The 20,847-nt window shown below is 35.9% G+C and overlaps 1 protein-coding gene across 3 annotated transcripts in view; it reads right to left on the bottom strand.

Annotated features, from left to right (window-relative positions):
* Nucleotides 1-19,036, bottom strand: part of Octalpha2R (alpha2-adrenergic-like octopamine receptor) — a 330,917-nt gene extending 311,881 nt beyond the window's left edge. For 2 of the 3 annotated variants that reach the window (XM_067763474.1, XM_067763475.1), the window contains exons 1-3: nucleotides 18,876-19,036; nucleotides 18,618-18,659; nucleotides 17,863-18,533 (exon numbers count right to left, since the gene is read on the bottom strand). In XM_067763474.1, coding sequence (XP_067619575.1) covers nucleotides 17,863-18,533; nucleotides 18,618-18,659; nucleotides 18,876-18,972 — 810 coding nt within the window. In that variant the 5' untranslated portion in view covers nucleotides 18,973-19,036. Of the gene's footprint in view, nucleotides 1-17,862 lie in introns of all 3 variants that reach the window. The other variant, XM_067763473.1, reaches the window with a different exon arrangement.
* Between the last annotated feature and the right edge of the window lie 1,811 nt (nucleotides 19,037-20,847).

The following is a 20,847-nucleotide window of genomic DNA, read 5'->3' as shown; positions in this document are numbered from 1 at the left end:
ACCCAGAACATTATCTGCTGGATACCGCTAATTTATTTATATATGTAATACCTGCCAAGATTTTAAGGGTTTTTTATTTCGCCCTGCAGAACTTTTTCATTTTCTTCTACTTAATATGGTAGGTGTCACAACAATTTATAAAGTTTTTTTCTAAAGTTATATTTCGCGTCAATAAAACAATCCAATTACCTTACCATGTTTCATCCCTTTTTTCGTATTTGGTATAGAATTATGGCATTTTTTCATTTTTCGTAATTTTCGATATCCAAAAAGTGGGCGTGGTCATAGTCTGATTTCGTTCATTTTTCATACCAAGATAAAGTGAGTTCAAGTAAGCACGTGAACTAAGTTCATTAAAGATATGTTGATTTTTGCTGAAGTTATCGTGTTAACGGCCATGCGGAAGGACAGACGAACGACTGTGTATAAAAACTGGGCATGGCATCAACCGCTTTCGCCCATTTTCACAGAAAACAGTTAACGTTATAAAATCTATGCCCCTACCAAATTTCAAAAGGATTGGTTAGTTTTTGTTCGAATTATGGCGTTAAAAGTATCCTAGACAAATTAAATGAAAAAGGGCGGAGCCACGCCCATTTTGAAATTTTCTTTTATTTTTGTATTTTGCTGCACCACATCATTACTGGAGTTGAATGTTGACATAATTTACTTATATACTGTAAAGATATTAAATTTTTTGTTAAAATTTTACTTTAAAAAAATTTTTTTTTTTAAAGTCGGCGTGGTCCTTCTCCGATTTTGCTAATTTTTATTAAGCGTATATATAGTAATAGGAGTAACGTTCCTGCCAAATTTCATCATGATATCTTCAACGACTGCCAAATTACAGCTTGCAAAATTTTAAATTACCTTCTTTTAAAAGTGGGCGGTGCCACACCCATTGTCCAAAATTTTACTAATTTTCTATTCTGCGTCATAAGTTCAACTCATCTACCAAGTTTCGTCGCTTTATCTGTCTTTTGTAATGAATTATCGCACTTTTTCGGTTTTTCGAAATTTTCGATATCGAAAAGTGGTTATAGTCCGATATCTTTCATTTTAAACAGCGATCTGAGATGAGTGCTCAGGAACCTACATACCAAATTTCATCAAGATACCTCAAAATTTACTCAAGTTATCGTGTTAACGGACGGACGGACGGACGGACATGGCTCAATCAAATTTTTTTTCGACCCTGATTATTTTGATATATGGAAGTCTATATCTATCTCGATTCCTTTATATATGTACAACCAACCGTTATCCAATCAAACTTAATATACTCTGTGAGCTGTGCTCAACTGAGTATAAAAATTGTCCCATTTGGACGCTTACTTTCGCATAAACAATTAATTTCCCAAAACAGTCCAAAAATATTTAATTGCCAATTTAAAAACAACCATGCAGAATTTTGCAACAAAATTCACACAGTGTTCTTCTCGATCACAAGATTCGGCGCCAACCAAATATCATCGCAAACTATTGGTTTTGGTGAAAACTGTGCTCAGTTGAAAAAGCCTTACCCTCACCCATAAATATATAAATAAACGATTTCGGTCACATATAAACTTAAATTGGTCCAGGTAACTTAAACAAAAAAAAAAAAAAATGAGATTCCAATTCGTAACCAAAAACTTCTTAGTTTTCTCTTCCGAGTTCTGTGTGAAAATGCTCAAATTTTTTTTTGTCGATACAAACTTAACCACTATATGCCGTGAAATTTTACAAAAAATTTAGTCACGTTTGTATTTTATCAGAATCTGCATTACTCGAAATAAAAACAATTCGCCGTTTAATCTTACAGTCTTGGTAAATGAGTTGGCAATCCAATTTTTTATAAGTCATTTTTATACTCAGCTGAGCAGAGCTCACAGAGTATAATAACTTTGTTCGCATATCGCCAATCTGTAACGGCATAAACTAATCGAGATAGATATAGACTTTTATATATCAAAATGATCTGGGCGAAAAAAGAAATTCATTTAGCCATGTCCGTCCGTCCGTCAGTTCTTAAACACGATAGCTTAAGTAAATTTTGAGGTATCTTGTGAAAATGGGCGAAATCGGTTGAAGCCACGCCCAGTTTTTATACACAGTCGACCGCCTGTCCTTCCGCTTGGCCGCTAACAAGAAAAAATAAAAATAAAAAAAACGAGATAACTTGAGCAAAAACTGATATATCTTTACTAAACTTAGTTCACATATTTATCTGAGCTCACTTTACCTTGGTGTAAAAAATGGCCGACATCGGACTATGACAAAGCCCACTTTTTCGATATCGAAAATTACGAAAAATTAAAAAATTCCGTAATTCTATATTAAATATGAAAAAAGGGATGAAACATGGTAATTGGATTGGTTTATTGACGCAAAATGTAACTTTATACAAAACTTTGTAAAATGGGTGTAACACCTACCATATTAAGTAGAAGAGAATGAAAAAGTTATGCAGGGCGAAATCAAAAGCCCTTAGAATCTTGGCAGGAACACTGTTCGTTGTATTACATATATAAATAAATTAGCGGTACCCAACAGATGATATTCTGGGTCACCCTGGTCCAGATTTTGGTCGATACCTCGAAGACGCCTTCACATATAAAACTAAGGCCACTCCCTTTTAAACCCCTCATTAGTACCTTTAATTTGATACCCATAACGTACAAACATATTCTAGAGTCACCTCTGGTCCACCTTTATGGCGATATCTCGAAAAGGCGTTCACCTATAGAACTAAGGCCCACTCCCTTTTAAAATACTCATTAACACCTTTCATTTGATACTCATATCGTACAAACACATTCTAGAGTCACCTCTGGTCCACCTTTATGGCGATATCTCGAAAAGGCGTTCACCTATAGAACTAAGGCCCACTCCCTTTTAAAATACTCATTAGCACCTTTCATTTGATACTCATATCGTACAAACACATTCTAGAGTCACCTCTGGTCCACCTTTATGGCGATATCTCGAAAAGGCGTTCACCTATAGAACTAAGGCCCACTCCCTTTTAAAATACTCATTAGCACCTTTCATTTGATACTCATATCGTACAAACACATTCTAGAGTCACCTCTGGTCCACCTTTATGGCGATATCTCGAAAAGGCGTTCACCTATAGAACTAAGGCCCACTCCCTTTTAAAATACTCATTAGCACCTTTCATTTGATACTCATATCGTACAAACACATTCTAGAGTCACCTCTGGTCCACCTTTATGGCGATATCTCGAAAAGGCGTTCACCTATAGAACTAAGGCCCACTCCCTTTTAAAATACTCATTAACACCTTTCATTTGATACTCATATCGTACAAACACATTCTAGAGTCACCTCTGGTCCACCTTTATGGCGATATCTCGAAAAGGCGTTCACCTATAGAACTAAGGCCCACTCCCTTTTAAAATACTCATTAGCACCTTTCATTTGATACTCATATCGTACAAACACATTCTAGATTCACCTCTGGTCCACCTTTATGGCGATATCTCGAAAAGGCGTTCACCTATAGAACTAAGGCCCACTCCCTTTTAAAATACTCATTAACACCTTTCATTTGATACTCATATCGTACAAACACATTCTAGAGTCACCTCTGGTCCACCTTTATGGCGATATCTCGAAAAGGCGTTCACCTATAGAACTAAGGCCCACTCCCTTTTAAAATACTCATTAGCACCTTTCATTTGATACTCATATCGTACAAACACATTCTAGAGTCACCTCTGGTCCACCTTTATGGCGATATCTCGAAAAGGCGTCCAAATATAGAACTAAGGCCCACTATCTTTTAAAATACTCATTAACACCTTTCATTTGATACTCATATCGTACAAACACATTCTAGAGTCACCTCTGGTCCACCTTTATGGCGATATCTCGAAAAGGCGTTCACCTATAGAACTAAGGCCCACTCCCTTTTAAAATACTCATTAACACCTTTCATTTGATACTCATATTGTACAAACGCATTCTAGAGTCACCTCTGGTCCACTTTTATGGCGATATCCCGAAATAGCGTCCACCTATAGAACTATGGCCCACTCCCTTTTAAAATACTCATTAACACCTTTCATTTGATACCCATATCGTACAAACTCATTCTAGGGTCAACCCTTATTGGGATATCTCGAAAAGGCGTCCATCTAAAGAACTAAGGCCCACTCCCTTTTAAAATACTCTTTAATACCTTCCATTTGATACCCATGCTATAAAAACACATTCCAGGGTTACCCTAGGTTAATTTTCCTACATGGTGATTTTCCCTTATTTTGTCTCCAAAGCTCTCAGCTGAGTATTTAATGTTCGGTTACACCCGAACTTAGCCTTCCTTACTTGTTTTATATACTCGTTGGCATTCTATGAGCATTAAAAAACTCACTTTCCAAAAGAGTAAAAAAGGAAATCATATTTATGTTTATCTGATTTTAAAATTTGCCCAAAATAAAAACAAATCGCCCTCACAAACACCGCGAATAAAAACAAGAATCCAATCGCGCTCATATACAATACGTAAATATCTTCATTATGTTGTAAGGGTTGAGCTGGACATTATGGTAGCAGCTCACTACTTAGGCTCTATATTACTTTCATATATTTATTTATTCATTACTTTCATTTGTTTATTTATAAATAAATAATGTAATTATGTTTATTTGGCTTTGCCATTTTTCCGCGATTTTTTGTGGATTATTTGGCTAAACGCTAAATACTAATATTATGTTGGCTGAATTAATTTGCAAGTGGCAACAAAGCTAACAACACACACCCACACACACTCGCACACATACACACAACCACAATACCAATTGATATACGGTAAATTATGCACATTTCGTGGCATAGTAAACCAGCACGAAGTGTGCGATAGACCGAAAGAATGATAAAAATCTGAAAATCAATCATGGACACAAACAGCTATGTACATTAAACTAAGTATCGACGGTTCCAGATAATATATTCCATGCCAAGCTATAGATCTCGAGTGGAGCGATCGCAAAATGGCTTACAATGACGGGTGCATAAGACTGAATCATGTATCCAACTCTTGTAGAAGTTCTCGTGACGTTTTCCTACCGAAAACGGGGAAGGCCATAGCAAATCATATCACATCGTTCTCGAGATGGTCGGGCTAGTAGCTAAATGTTGCTTATTACCAGAGGGTACTGAATCTATATCCGGCAAAAAACCATCAACATCACTAACACTACCCAAAAACCTTCGAGGAAAGACACTGCCACTGCAACAAAACAGAACCTTTTAGAGGCTGATCAAGTCCAAAACCAAGCATGGGCACTTCAAATGCAAGTCGGTAGACACTGCAGTGCCGTGGTTATAGACATAAAGAGAGCCTTGAAATATTAGGAGTATGCCCTAGGAGTCTTGGAAGATATTGCCGGGGCTTTCAAAAATGATTCTAAGCAGGTGATTAGGGATGGTCTTAATGACCTAGAAGTAAGTCCAGCCATAACCAGATGGACCAGCTGCATGTTAAATCGCAGAAAGATTACTTAACAATGAAGGCTGCATAAGGTCACGAAATCTGTGGAGAGGGGCACGCCGCAGGCAGGAATACTATCACCTCTGGCGTGGACGCTAGTTATAAGCTTTACACATAGGTGCTTCGACGAGGAACCCGTTACAATTACTGCACACGCAGATGTCGTTGTAGTTATCACAAGTGGAAACCCCCTTCCAACAATTATCTCTTTGATCGATCGGGCGCTTCGGAATACACATACATGGGGATCTACGGAGAATACGGATATGGTCTTGTTTACTTGGATGTTTAAGATCCCGCATAGATTTAGGCTTAAGCCAGGAAGTGCGATCCTGCAGTAGAAACTTAGTATCAAATATCCATGAACGGCTCTCTCTTCCTGTGTCTGGTTGGTAGACGACCACTCAAAAAAAGAAGGTACCTTAAAAAATTAGAAGAGATATAAAGGATATCAGTGCTTAGCATAGCGAGAGTCTTCAAAAGAACCTCGACGGCTGCAAGGTATGTCATTCTGCACATTCAGCCTGCAAACCTGATGACAAAGAACAATCAACTGCAATGACACTCAATACCACGGGGCAGCTTGAGCGCAGACCATATGGTCATAGTGATGTAGCGTCATCAAGTATGATAAACTTGCACCCTACTTGCGCTTCGACAGGTCTCTTATGATCGGTTTTTAGTGCGGGTTAAAAAACCCTTGCCTCTTTGTTCTATAACAAAAAATTTTGCTGCTCATTTCAGACTTCTTCGCAGGCCCGAAAATGACCAGATCCTAAAAGCTGGCAGATCACTGTTGTATTTTTGATAGAAGCCGTGATTGAAGCAGTAGAAACACTGGATAAAAATAGTTTAATCTGATATATGATTGATAGCTAATGTGCAGATCTTACAACCTTAGATAAACAAAGTTACTTTTATCATTCAGCATCAGCTCTGAGGATTGGCACGGCTATCAGACCTATAAGTAGCAAATAGCATAAGTCCTAAAAATTGTCTAGTACTTGCCAAAAGGGTGGAAGGTTTTTTATAATTAGATACTGGTTTCTGATAAGGTTTTTCAGTTCATGTGAGGTCTTCACGGACCATCTAGTTCAATTTAGAATAACTGCTCTCAAATTTGAAACTTATGTTGAGAGCTCTCGGAAACTTTTTTAAATATTGTATAGCAAGGATCATCAGATCAGAAAAATAATAGAAAGTTTGTCCGCGACCTTCTCAAAACAAGTTTATAGTTTAGGAGTGGACTATAACTTTTTCGACAGGGTCTAGTAAATACACATGTAGGTATTTGTAGCTAACAAATTAGCGAGCCAAATACTTTAAGCAAAAACTTGTTGACAACAATCGTGGAGACCATTCGCGTGCTCGTCGCCGAGAGACCTTACTTTACTAACGTTCAGTGCATGATTGCATGCAAATCGTTTATGAATCTAGCAGCTGATTTCATTTCTTTTGTTTCCAGCAATTAACGCAATAGAGAGCGAGTGGTGGCCATGGTTGATGGTGATGCCAATTAAAATCAATTGTCAAAATGTATTTCAAATCATTTGAGCTAAGCCGCAATTAAGTACGCATATTTACATACATACACAACATGCATTTTTGATTTATTTATCCATACAATTAAAATTTAGTATTTTGACAGCAGCGTACCGCGGATACATTCGCAAAAAGAATGTACACTGATAAAACACATATCCAAATTAACTTAAAACGGAGATGATTCGTTTGTTTCGAGGAGAATACTCGAAATTTTCTTTTCTCGAAAAATAAATTTCGAATTCTAGACGAATTCGAGGCAAACTAATTTATCGGTTCGATATTATTACAAAGTTGAGATTATTAGACGAGCCGAGAACGCCAAAAGATGCGAAAACGGGAAACTAAAAATTTTTTAAACACCAAAAAGTCAAATACGCGTTCCGCTAGCGAAAAAAATCTTTAGCGACTGTTGTTGAGGCAGAGAGTTGGAACTCGCCAATGTATTGGAGCGATCTCGTGTGCTTACTGGGATATCACATATTATAGTAACACACACTTCATTAGCACTTGGTGTACTCAACGCTCTTCATTCAAGGACAGCTCCCATAACATTGCGCATAATCCAGCGTACAATTTTCATATGTTATTTTATTTTAAATAAAAACGACAAATACATACATGCATATATAGGATTGTATGTTTGATGATAGAATGAGAACAATAAATTTTGTACGTGATGTCATGTGAATGTGATGAACTGCTAAATGGCAGCGAAGTCACTTTCAGAAGGATCTATAACAAATTACCAGCTTGGTAGATAATCATACAAATTGAATTTTCAGAAATCTTTTCTTCCTATTGAGCTGCTTTAAGCAAAAAGGAAGCATCGAGTCTTGACCATTTTTTGCATGCATTTCCTCAATTCTAAATTTTTTCTGCTTGCTTATAAATAATTGTATATTGAAAAGCAACAAAAATTTAGCAACTTGTTCCTGCTCGCTTAATTTGTTGTTGTTTTCTAGTTGAAATCCTTTTCTTAGCAAGCAGGAAGAATTAAAATGCGTTTCCTACGGCTCAATATTTGAAAAATAAAACCTTGTTTATTAAAAAAAAAAGTAAGGAAGTCTAAGATCGGGTGAAACCGAAAATTCATACCCAGCTGTACACTTGAAAAGCTACTGTTGTTTGTTTTGTGTGCTTAATAGTGTTACAAGGCTGCTCAATAATACATATACATATGGTTCTATTCTGAACTAATTATACCTTTCATGAAAATGAAATGGTATATAAATTTCGTCACGAATCCCAAAATTGTAAGTCTTTAAAGGAAAATAGATAGACCCACCATTAAGTATACCGAAATAATCAGGATGAAGAGCTGAGTTGATTTAGCCATGTCCGTCTGTCCGTCTGTCTGTTTGTATGCGAACTAGTCCCTCAATTTTTGAGATATCTTGATAAAATTTGGTGAGCGGGTGTACTTGGGTGTCCGATTAGACATTTGTCGGAACCGACCGGATCGTATCACTATAGCATATATCCTCCATACAACCGATTTTTCAGAAAAGAGGATTTTTTGTACTGGGTTCCATACCGACAAAGCTATCATTTTTTGCTTCCAAAATTCAATTCTTTATTTTAAATAAACCAATGCACTAACTTAACTTATGTCTTAACTATGACTTAATTCACTAACTTAGATACATATAATTTCATTGTGAATAGTATCAATCATTGTTTGATTGTTAATATTCTATTACTGAAGTTTACGAATTGTCAAAAATGAGTAGAATGGCGCCCAACGTGGGGCCCACTGAACGTGGGAGCTCCGAAGGTTTTCTTGATATTTATGTCAAATTTTTTTTAAAAATTCACTTATACCATTTTTCAAGGAATGCCTTTGTAGTTGTTCAGTGCATTTACAATTGCACGTGAAAATATATTGATGCTCGTTATACCTTCAGGGAATTACGATTTGCCTTATTGTATATTGGAATGCAGTTAAAATACAAACTTATTGTGCATTTTACTGACCGATATAATTCAGCTGAAAGGTTCATTACTTTTAAACTTCGAACCAAAGTTCGATGAGTCAGATTTGTTGGAATCATATCTGAGAATAATACGGAATATGACTACAAGTCACATTTTTTTTCATTTAATTTTTCTTTCACACGCTATCCTTATTTACAATATTTATGCCTTCTTACAACTTTACGAAACCTTTGGACAGAAGAGAAATACATAACTTGTTATATCTTTTGTGGAGAGTAAACTAAAACAAAAATTATAAAAACAAATAAAATAAAATAAATAATTTTTTTTAAAGCTAGTGGAGATAGAAATCGTCGATATGTCTGAACGCTACAGCAACGAAAACTTGCCTAGAAATTCCGGTCAGTTTTGTATACTCTGTCAGGAATATTTTAGGAAAAACCACGAAACTTTGCAAACCGCTTGTAGCCACTTATTTCACCGTACGTGTCTACTAAATTGGCTTAAAAATAACCAAACTTGCCCACAGTGCAGAGCGACTTGCAGCTCTAAGCAATGTACAAACCCCAATACCTCCGTAATGGGTACCCGATCGAAAACTACGTCTCAAAGCGGAATGTCTACTAATGCAACCCAGGCAACTGTACCACAAACGGGTGGTCATCAACAACAACAACAGCAGCAAAAAGAGATGCAACCTCCGCAACAGCAAACATCTTCGGAACACAATACCGGTAATCCCTCAGCTACTGCAAACGCACCCCCAGCAAATACGGACCTTAACGAAAGCCGTATTCGAAGCATAGTTACCGCTGTCGTATCTGCTAGGCAAGCTTCAGAATTAGAAGAGTTCAAAAGTAGGGTATCTCAACTTATTGAAAATAGAATTCAAAGCTCGTTAGCTAGCGTTCTTAGTAGGTTTCATATAGATAACACAAACATTAATGATGTTAGCATTCCGCCTCAGCAACCCGATAATGTCAATTGGCCGCAGGATATACCCAGTTTCTTAAATGAGCCCCTATCACTTCCAAGGAACGATAATTTCAGACTAAGTGATATGTCTAGTGTGACTGACGCTGGCAAAATATCCCAACTTATTTCCAGCTGGGACATCAAATTTAACGGATCAAAGTAATTGACCGTAGAAAATTTTATTTACAGAATAGAATCTCAAGTTGTAGATGCTCTATCGGGAAATTTTAACGTAATGTGTGAACATGCACAGATTCTCTTTACGAAGGAAGCGAAGGACTGGTATTGGCGCTATCGCAAATCAGTCCAAAGGGTTATATGGCCAGGTTTATGTGAGGCACTAAGTTAAATTTTGAGGAACATAGAACCGATACTGATATTGGTAAGGATAAGAAGTGTTTGCTTTCACTGAACGTGATTTGTTGTATATTTGGTAATCTGGTTACAAGGTTGTTTATCCTTGTTGACTTTGTAAGTGAGTCGATTAGTGTGCACATAATGTTTTTTTGTATGGCCTGCTGGTGTTGAACTACCAGTGTTACTCCATTTCTTTTTCTTTTCCCACGACAATGGCTGAAACTCCGGGCTGGACATCGAGCAAGGTGCACACGGTGGGGTAACACGGGGAAGGTGTATGCATTTCAGAGGAGCTTTCTAAGCTACCCAGTAGGGTAACCATTACATTTTGTCACATCTTCCTCAATTTATCAAATTGAAGCTTCAAACTTATAAAAGTTATAATACTCTGTGTACAAGTACAGCTGGGTATAGTAAAAAGTAAAATATACTTATTCCCAAAAAAATGTTAGTGCACAAATAAAAAATGTCTACGGCACAGGTGCGTTCTTATGGCACACGTACCAAAGCCAGTTTTTAAATTTAGATTTTCTGATCACTCTAAGAAAAAAATTGGTGCTCTTTCTGCCTTAATCATTGCTTACGCGTGCGAAACTACTGTCGTTTGTTTACATTAACTACGTAAAATTTATATATTACAGGTACAATCAAAGGTATATTCGCAGAGTTGATCATCTTGATTCCTTTCGCCGCTAGCACATCAGTAACACAGCTCTCAGGTACACCACTGTGACCCGAGCCCATATCACTAATGTCTTGCGTCGAGAGGATAGCTCCTTTACCAACTATCTGCAATCTATTGCAACCTTTGAGGAAGTGTTCCGGCCTTGAAGAGCTTTGATCGTTGTTCGACCATTAAAGTACATTGCAAGATTAGTAGCCATCGATCAGTCTTCTCGGTGGCTGTTAGTTCTGCTGCAATAGCTCGGTAGCCCAATACTTAAGGAGCGCGAACGATATTTTGACTCACATTGTCATTATGTGTGAAGGTTTTCGTGAAGATTTCCGGGGTGGTTCCTAGAATAGTGGTAAGACCCAATCTGATGTCGAACAGCATTATACCTAGCCTAGAGCTTACCGTATAGGTATACTGGGAGGAGTTCGAGCATAATATTTAGGCCCTTTATGGGTGAGAAGGGTAGTGTCCGTGGAAATTAATATCTGGTAAGGGTTCCAGCCCTACTGCGTTTGATTATTATTTGATACAAATTTGGGGCTGCTCTTCGGATAATATTTTTTAAAATTTCGAGAAAAGATACCTCAGAAATAAAAGGAATTGTGCCAGTCTATGTGAACGACTGGTTCAACCTAAGGAACTGTGCGACTGAAGATTACGGCCGACTATATAATGTTCGGTTACACCCGAGGTTTAGATTCCGCGATAATTCACATTCCTTACAGATGTTGTTATTCATCGCTTTTTTGTATAAGTGTATGTCTATCGTAGACATTACTACTACGCAGATACTACAAACGTCCCGCCGACTTGTAGACAAAAAAATAAAAATAAAATACTGTACGGCGAATTGAAAGGGAAGCTCGGCCGAAATTTCCTATAGAACAAGAGAAACAAAACAACACAGTTTTGGATAAAGACGGCAAGATCTATATTTTGTGAACTCGTCATTTCAAAAATGTTCCTGGAATGATAATTCAAAGGCTCTCAGTAACTTTTAAACTTAAAACTTATTTACTTAATATATTCACTGATGGTAGAAACTGCGGTCAAAATTAATTATAAAATAAAACATTTTGGACATATTAAATCATGTGAGGTCCTCACGGACCGACCAGTTCAACCATCCTATAAAACTGCAAATTTACTAAATGAATCAAATGATTTTCGAATATATTTCGCATGACATTTGCAAGTTTTTTGAAATGTATATTTGGCTATAAACCAAAAAATATGTCAAATCGTTATCTGCCCGTAACATGCTTATCAAGTGACAAGTTATTTATTAGTAAAGTTGCTTTTTCCGTTTTTATTACAGCTTTATTATATACCTACCTGATTTAGTGCCTAATAAATGAATTGTTATAAATAAAGGCATAAATGAACCGAAATTGTGAGGGTCCCCATAAAACTCCGATAAGTTCATGTCCGTCCGCTTTTCCGTTAACACGACTGTTCACCTTTGCATAGTTATTTTAAAGATAATGTAAATATCGCAACAAAAAGGGTTACCGCACAAGTCTACACTATTGTAATTGCCATTTCGTTTTATGCTATGTCCGTAACCTTGACATGTCCGTAACTAATAAGAACTGCTAGGCGGAGTACGCCGCCATCACACCACGGCAGTTGCAAAAATATAGCATCATTTAGTAAAAAAAAGGAAACAATTTGGCTATTTTTCGAAACATTTTCTATTCTTATATTCTTAACAGCTGCTGCTTATCTGCGAATTTTCCCAGAAATTTCAGATAAGCCAACCATTATTTAAAATTAACTTTTTCGTGATAACGTTCACGTTCATCCGGACTTTCATCAATTTTGAAATAAATTTGTTTTTGCTTTATTTGGCACTTTTATGTGAGTTAATAGAGAAATTTCATTTCCGTTTCCATGGTCTATTCACTGATTTCTATCAGCTATGCCACGCTTTTTTCATCCAAAAATAGCAAAAGGAAATGCGCCTAAGTGCTTCCTTAGCACGTTTAAAGCTTTTCTAATGTTGACTTATAAATATTTCTTTTTTTTTTTTTGCTAAGGTTGATTTTGTTGAAAGTCTGCCTTACCTTGCGTTATCTGGCGCTACTTAATTCATATCTTCGCCATTTATCTACCATTAAACAATAAAAGAGTGCGGACATAGAACGAAAAAATTAACAGCGGTGTAAATTTATTTATATCATAATTCAAAAAAAAAAAATTTTATCTTTTCTTTATCAGGTGAACACCGCTTTTTTTTTTTTTTTTGCTTTTTTACAATAAAGTTTCGTTCATTCAAATTTTTCTTGTGGTTTGGTGTAATAGAAAAGAAGCTGTAAAGGAATATTTGTACCGTTGTAAAATTTTGAAATTGATTTTATTATTTATTTGCCCTGATTTCATCATCCGTATTTGCTTGCCACTTGTGTAAAAAGGTTCCGCATGAATGAGATTTGTAGGTAAGTAGATATAACTATTGATATAATAACAAAAATAATAACAACACGAAAAGTGTGTGGATTTGGCAAACAGATCAACTTAAAATATTCAAAACTCGCAAAGATGCTTGAAAACGTATTTTTAAAATGTTATGATACAAAAATATAAACTTCTTTGCTCACGCCACATAATGAAAGATAAAGCAAAAGAAATAAAGTGAGAATGAAATGGAAATTGTGTTATGATGTAAATAACTGACAATGATGATGAATTATGGTATTGATAAAGTGATGTTGGTTTGCGGTTGCCGATTTCTTTGATTACAATAGATGTAAGATGTCCTTAAATCGAAATTCGCATAAAATCCCCAGCAGCGGTTACTGAAAGTTATTTTCAACATTTGAACGAAATTCAATACATGTCAGAATCATCTATGAATTTTATACTAAAAGCCGCAAAAAGTTTTTTTCGATTGTAAATTTTTTTATGTGAACATTTTCGCTTACGAAATGATCTAATCCAGAATGTAAGCGTTAACGTCGGGTAAATATTTTCCTACTTATATATTTACATGGTCGATAGTTGTAAAGGATATTTGCACGAATTTCTATTGGAAAAGCTGAATCTGGCGATGCTATGAACGAGGACTTTATACATAGTTTTTTGTTGGAAGTAAAGCGCGAGAACCAACAAATATGAGTAAGTCAGGAGTGATTGAATAGGAATTCAATATGGATGTGTAAGTTTCTTTGCTGATAGTGTTTACAAAAACAAAGGAGAATATTCACTTTGGACTATTTATTCGTCTTGTTGGATGCAGCAAATTTGTGTATAGTTAATAAAATTTAATTTTTCTTTATTAAATTAAATAGAAGAAAGGAATAGAAAGGACTGAATGAACATGCGGCACCAACCTTTAAAGTATTTACATATGGTTCTCGTGTTCCGCGGCCATTTATGATAGAAACACCAGCGAAATACTTTTGACTCGAGCTTTTCCAATGAGCATTATCCTTTCGTTCCTTTTAAAATGTTCTATTGCTCTACCAATTTACAAGGTATCAGAATCGGATTGATATCATTGAATATGCTTTTTGTGGGAAGCTTCAGTAACGGATGCAAGGTTTCAAATAACTCATATGATAAATATCTAAAGAAAACGTGAGAAGCAATAAAATGAGTTTGAGTGTTACTTTTCGCTATCCAGAAGACGAAAGTGTCACAAAACAAAAGAGCTAAATTTCGTGAGACGCATAAGCTCAAATGCTAGTTTTCCTTCGGCACCTCGATATGAACAGAATCAGGCAGCAAATAAATGTAAGGCAATGGCTGTTATCAATCGGTTATCAAAGTGGTATATATGAGTTTTCAACGGGTTATAGGGGTTTTATCCATTTTTGATCGACGCGCTATCAACTTCTAATAGGTGTGGTATTAACGAATTATCTATTTGTTATCGAAGTGTTATACATAACAAATGTTACCAATACGATAACAAATGTTATCAATGAGTTACTGATTTTATGGGCGAGTTTTGGATTTTTTGGCGAAATTATCAAAAATGTATTCCATTAGCATCTAAAAGCTATCGATATTTTGTTACAAAAATATCGATTTGTTACTGAAAAATAATCGAAAATTTATCGATTTGCTATCAAAAAATTACCTATTCGACGACCCTTCGGTCTGTTATGAAACAGACACCGATAAGATTTCAATATAAAATCGATTACATATTTGAACCCGTTCTCTACTAAGCCGATAAGAAATCCATGGGAAGCCGATGACAATCCGATAACTTGATGATAATAATTCGCTACCGACAACAAGCCCATAATAAAACAATAACTTACTTGTATCAGTTGTTACCTATGAGAAGATAACGAAATTCATCTCAAATCGTTAAAAGTATTTGTTTATGATAGTTTTGGGTGAGCTCTAGTTAATTTAAAAACATTAAGGCCCACCTGCAGAATGGTAGCTTTTTTTTGTAGTTCGGAGTCAATTAAAATTTTTTCAAAAAAGTAATATATTAAACTCTCATGTTAGGTTAACTCTGAGTTAAAATTTTAACTTGCCGTACTCCAAGTGGGCCTAAATGATTAAATGTTTAAATATCGAACTTAGCAAAGCATATTACGACTTTCATAATTTTTTAAATGTTTTCTGAATACGGACTGGTGGGAAATATATCTTCCAACTTGTAAAATCTACTGTTATTCAGAAATTAGCAGATACTTATGTGAGTGTGCACTGTGTCACATCATTATTTGAAATAAAAAAAATATATATATTATTTTCCTAGCTAATTTGCTACCGTTTGACATATTCTCTTAATACACGATATTCAACAATTAAAGATAATTTGCTTTCAATTATTTCATATGTAATGTTTTTCTAATCAACTGTGAATTCTTAGTCAAATATAACTAATTGAACTTTTGTGTACATTCTGCTGCCGACTTAATCTTCGATGAATTTAGCTCTCAAATAAGACAATTAAGCTTGTTAGCTATTATCAGCATAAATGTTTTTCCTCAATTTCCCGCTTACTGCAATTTCATTTATATATACTTATGTACATCAAAAATATGCCGCCTAGAGCTACCAAACCTCAGACCCCGTTCGTGCGTCGAAGCAAAGTCGTTCATTCAAATAGGAAAGAAAACAGAAGACAATTTTGTGGTTTCCAATTTCCTAGCAAATGATAGAACAAACAAACGAAACGAGTTGTGCGTTTGCCTTCAAGCTAAAGCATTTAAGTGCTTAGCTATCTACTATCTACTTAGACGTCTGAACACTAGACTGAGAGGATTTATTTGGCATATAATAAGAATGTTTCTTTTGAAATACCACGTAAACAAACTAGCTTTTGATACTCATTCTGGCATATCTCGTAAAATTTTCTATTATTTCGATAAGGTGGCAACCTTGTAAAGACATACTAAGCAGCACAATTCAAATAATAAATCTTAAAATATAGCGTGTCACCTAAACATATATTTTATTCAAATCAAATACTTGCGATTAAATAAATTAATTATTGTGACAAAATCTTTATTCTTCCTAAGCAATTGAATTTGAATAAAAGAGTTCAGATAAAGAATGTTGTCTACAAGCACACTTTTATTCGAAATAGTGAAATTGTTTTTGAGATATTGCGGATAAATAAGAAATCAAAATTTTAAGGTTGTGTGGGAGCCCCAGAGGAAAACGCGCTTTGAAATTATTTTGATAAAATCTGACTTTATCTTAACTACGGTTCGTTTTATACTCTGATGGCATATCCCATTTGGTAAAAAAAACGTTAACAATGATATTGTCAGTGGTCAGAGCTGGGTAGTAATGACTTCTTTTGGGAATTAAACTATTCTCAATTCAAGTTATTTTAAAAAGTAGTCAATTATTTTTCGTAATCTGCGCATGGTACTCGATTCCCACACTGACCACGATTCTGAGCCATACGTCAGGACAGATATGATGAGCGACATGTAGAGCGAGATTTTCGTTCGTGGTGAGAGGACTTTACTTTCCAATTGCCTACTCAGTCCAAAGTCGCACTTGTTAGTAAGAATTATTCTCCGTTTGATTTCTAAGCTGGCATTGTTTATGCTGTTAATGCTGGATCCCAATAGACGAACTCCTTGACAGTCTGGAATTTATATCTGTGAACAGTGACTTGTCTGCCAAAGTGCAAATGCGTAGATTCTTTCAGCAAGTACTTCTTCTTCGTATTGCAGGACCCACATTTTTTGCTTATGGAGAAGGCAGAACTCACAGCGCCATTGTTCAGGTTAATAATATCAATATCATCAGCATATGCCAGTAATTGTATGCTCTTATAATAGATTGTAACATCAAGACTTAGTTGCGAATTATCTTCTCTAGCGTTATTTTAAAGAAAACGCACGAAAAGAAGTCGCCTTGTCTGAAGCCTCGTTTAGTTTCGAATGGCTCGGAGAGACATAGCAGCATATAAGCATCAAAGGCAGGAAGTCGCACTGATAAGGTCCAGTCAGTATGTTGATTGTGGGCTTCGATCTCCCACAGATTCCGCGCGGAATTTGACATCGCCTTTCTGTGGATTGGGCAGAGTACACTTAAGTTCTAATCTGGAGGCATGCGCTCATCCGACCATATTTTGCAAACGACGTGTATTATAAGGAAATTTTTTTCACATCGGTATACAGTTTCTGATATAGTCCGAAATATACCAAATATTGCGAATGGCAAAATATTTCGATGGGCATTACTTTTTATGAAAAAGTGCATTTAATTTCTACATTAACATTAAAATTTCAGAAGCATATAATTTTTTATTACAATAGCATTAACACATGAATGCATTTATCCCAACCCAGCTACATATATATATATATATATATATATATATACATATTTCAATTGAAGTGTATGTGTTTGAAAATTGAGCTATGTCGTATAAAATTCCAATACTTACCGCACATTTCGGCAATGGTCCCTCTGGCATTTTCACCTTCCATCCCAATAGCGGAGGTATGCAAATCAATGCCGACAATGTCCACACAAACGCAATCATACCAGCGGCACGTGCTGGCGTACGAGACTTAAGATAGTCCACAGCCTTCGTTATACTCCAATACCGATCCAATGATATGAGACACAAATTCATAATTGATGCAGTGCATAATAAAACATCCATCGCCGAGTGTATATCACACCACCAACTACCAAATATCCAATAGCCCATTAATTCATTCGCCAACGAGAACGGCATTATGATAAGGCCAAGAAAGAAATCTGCCACCGCCAATGAAGCAATAAACCAATTTTGTATATTCTTTAAAGATTTCTCAGTCGCTATCGCAATTATGACCAGCATATTGCCAACAACAATAATTATCATTAATATCGTCACTATCACTGAAGCAACGACAATTTGAGGCAACGTATAGCCACTTGGATAGCGACCATCCCAATGCACTTCGGTTAAATTGCTCGTTAGATTCGCTGCTGCCATAGTCGTTATTAACGTTTGATTGGTATAATTGCTGCCTTGGAATATTGTACTATTATTATAAAAGTTGCTATTCAAAAAATAGTAACTATCGTTGACATAATTATTTGGAATAAGTGTTGTAATGGTGCCTTGTAATGTGCTCTCGAGTAAATTGGTTAAGCCATATTGACCGTCATCGCCACCGCCACCGCCAATGGTTTCAGCATCGTTGGTATCGACAGTTATTAAAGGCGGGTTAAGGAGTGTTGCATTGTTTGTGATTGAAGGAATATTGCTGCTGTTGCCTAGCAAGCCGATGATCTTGCTACTGTTTGTGGTATTGTTTTTGTAGTTGTTAAACGGGGCGGATAAATAGGCTGGCTGTTTGTCGTCTAATGGCAGTACTCGTATGAAATTTTTACTGCCGCCTCCTTCACCTCCGCCTCCAGGCCAACCAGCTGCTGGCGTCGCCGACGTTGCAGTCACATCGGTGGGTATTGTTGAAGTAAATATGGCTAGGAAATCATTTGTATTGATATTGCCCGTATTTATATTGCCATTTATATTGGCATCTAATTGGCTATAATCCATTTTGATGCGTGGCGTTTACTGCTGCTGTGCTATTGTTATTGTTGCACTCCCTGTTGTTGCTGTAGCTGAGCTGTTAGCATAAATGCGAGGACGTTAATATTTGTTGATGTCATAAATATTCATTATTATTGTTATTATAAAATATTTAAAATATTTATGCTATATACCAATTCCTTCACGGCTATAAAATTTCTATTTCTGTTACTTAATATTACGCGCGTATGGTTTTAATAGCTTTGGGCTAGGGTACAGTTGATTCAGCGTAGGCCGCTCCAAATTCTGCTGTGAGCAATATAGAAATGAAAGGTGACTCTTTTTTAAACTCCCACCGAATTAAGTCCGTTAAACGTTAACACTCCGTTTACAGTAAGCTAAATTTAACTTATAGTTTAAAAAAAAAAGTATCACACGCTTAAAGCTGGCGTCGAAATTTGTTTAGAAAACAAGTTAAACGTTTTATTTAAAAAATTTATTGTAATTTACATATTTTATGCACAAATTCCTTTATCCTTGTACAACTATTACTACTCTTCTGGATTTAATTATACACTAATTTACACTTTGCACTTTTTTTGCTATTTTCTGTTTTTACTAATAGTAATTTATTAAAATTAAATTATATACATTTTAGTTGATTTTATTATTTTGCGCTATATTTATAAAATTTTTATTCATTTTGGTTGCAACCGTTATTCACAATTTTTTTATTGGGTAATGCTGCTCTCTTTATTGTGTTTTATTTGGCTCTGAAAATCAAATAAAAAGATTTTCGCATTATAGGAATGTAGTTAAAGCGATATGTATTTTAATTAAAAAAAATAATAATAATCTAATATATAAAATTCTTCTGTCACGGTTTTAGAGGCTGAACTCCTCCGAAACGGCTGAACCGATTCTCATGAAATTTTGTGAGCATATTGGGTAGGTTTGAGAATCGGCCAACGTCTACCTTTTTTTTCGCTACGTGTCTAGGGTCTTGAGATCAAAACGTGGACCAAGGTCCCCCTAGAATGTGTTTATACAATATGGACATCAAATGAAAGCTGTTGATTAGTGCTATATTACATGATAATTTTCATACCCCTGGATCACTAGGGTCTTGAAATATAAGCCAAAACGTGGACCCGGATACCCCTAGAATGTGTTTATACAATATGGATATCAAATGAAAACTGTTGACGAGTGCTATAGTACATGATAATTTGCATACCCCTGGATGACTAGGGTCTCGAGATATAGCCCAAAACGTGGACCCGTGTACCCCTAGAATATGTTTATACAATATGGATATCAAATGAAAACTGTTGATGAGTGCTATAGTACAGGATAATTTTCATACAACTGGGAGGCTAGGGTCTCGAGATATAGCCCAAAACGTGGACCCGTGTACCCCTAGAATATGTTTATACAATATGGATATCAAATGAAAGCTGTTGATGAGTGCTATAGTACAGGATAATTTTCATAAAACTGGGAGGCTAAGGTCTCGAGATATAGCCCAAAACGTGGACCCGTATACACGTAGAATGTGTTTTTACATTATGGGTATCAAATTGAAGCTGTTGATGTGTGCTATAATAGAGAGTAAGTTTTACACCGCTGAGTGACTAGGGCCTCGAGATATAGGCCAAAACATGGACCCGGATACCCCTAAAATGTGTGTGTATTATGGATGTGAAAGCTTTTGCTTAGAGCTCTAAATTTCATTGTGATATTCGATTTAGTCGCATCAACCTGGCAAAACTGATAAATATGCATGCGAAGCCGAAATAAAGACAAGAATTAATAATACCCACATACCTAACTGAGACTCGGAATGGGACTGGAACAAAATACATGCCACCCTCTGGGACTGGCAATAAGGGACGAAGAAGA

This window comes from Eurosta solidaginis, chromosome 1 (assembly GCF_040869045.1).
Source record: "Eurosta solidaginis isolate ZX-2024a chromosome 1, ASM4086904v1, whole genome shotgun sequence".
NCBI classification, from domain to species: domain Eukaryota; kingdom Metazoa; phylum Arthropoda; class Insecta; order Diptera; family Tephritidae; genus Eurosta; species Eurosta solidaginis.
This window is presented reverse-complemented; position numbering and strand designations above follow the sequence as displayed.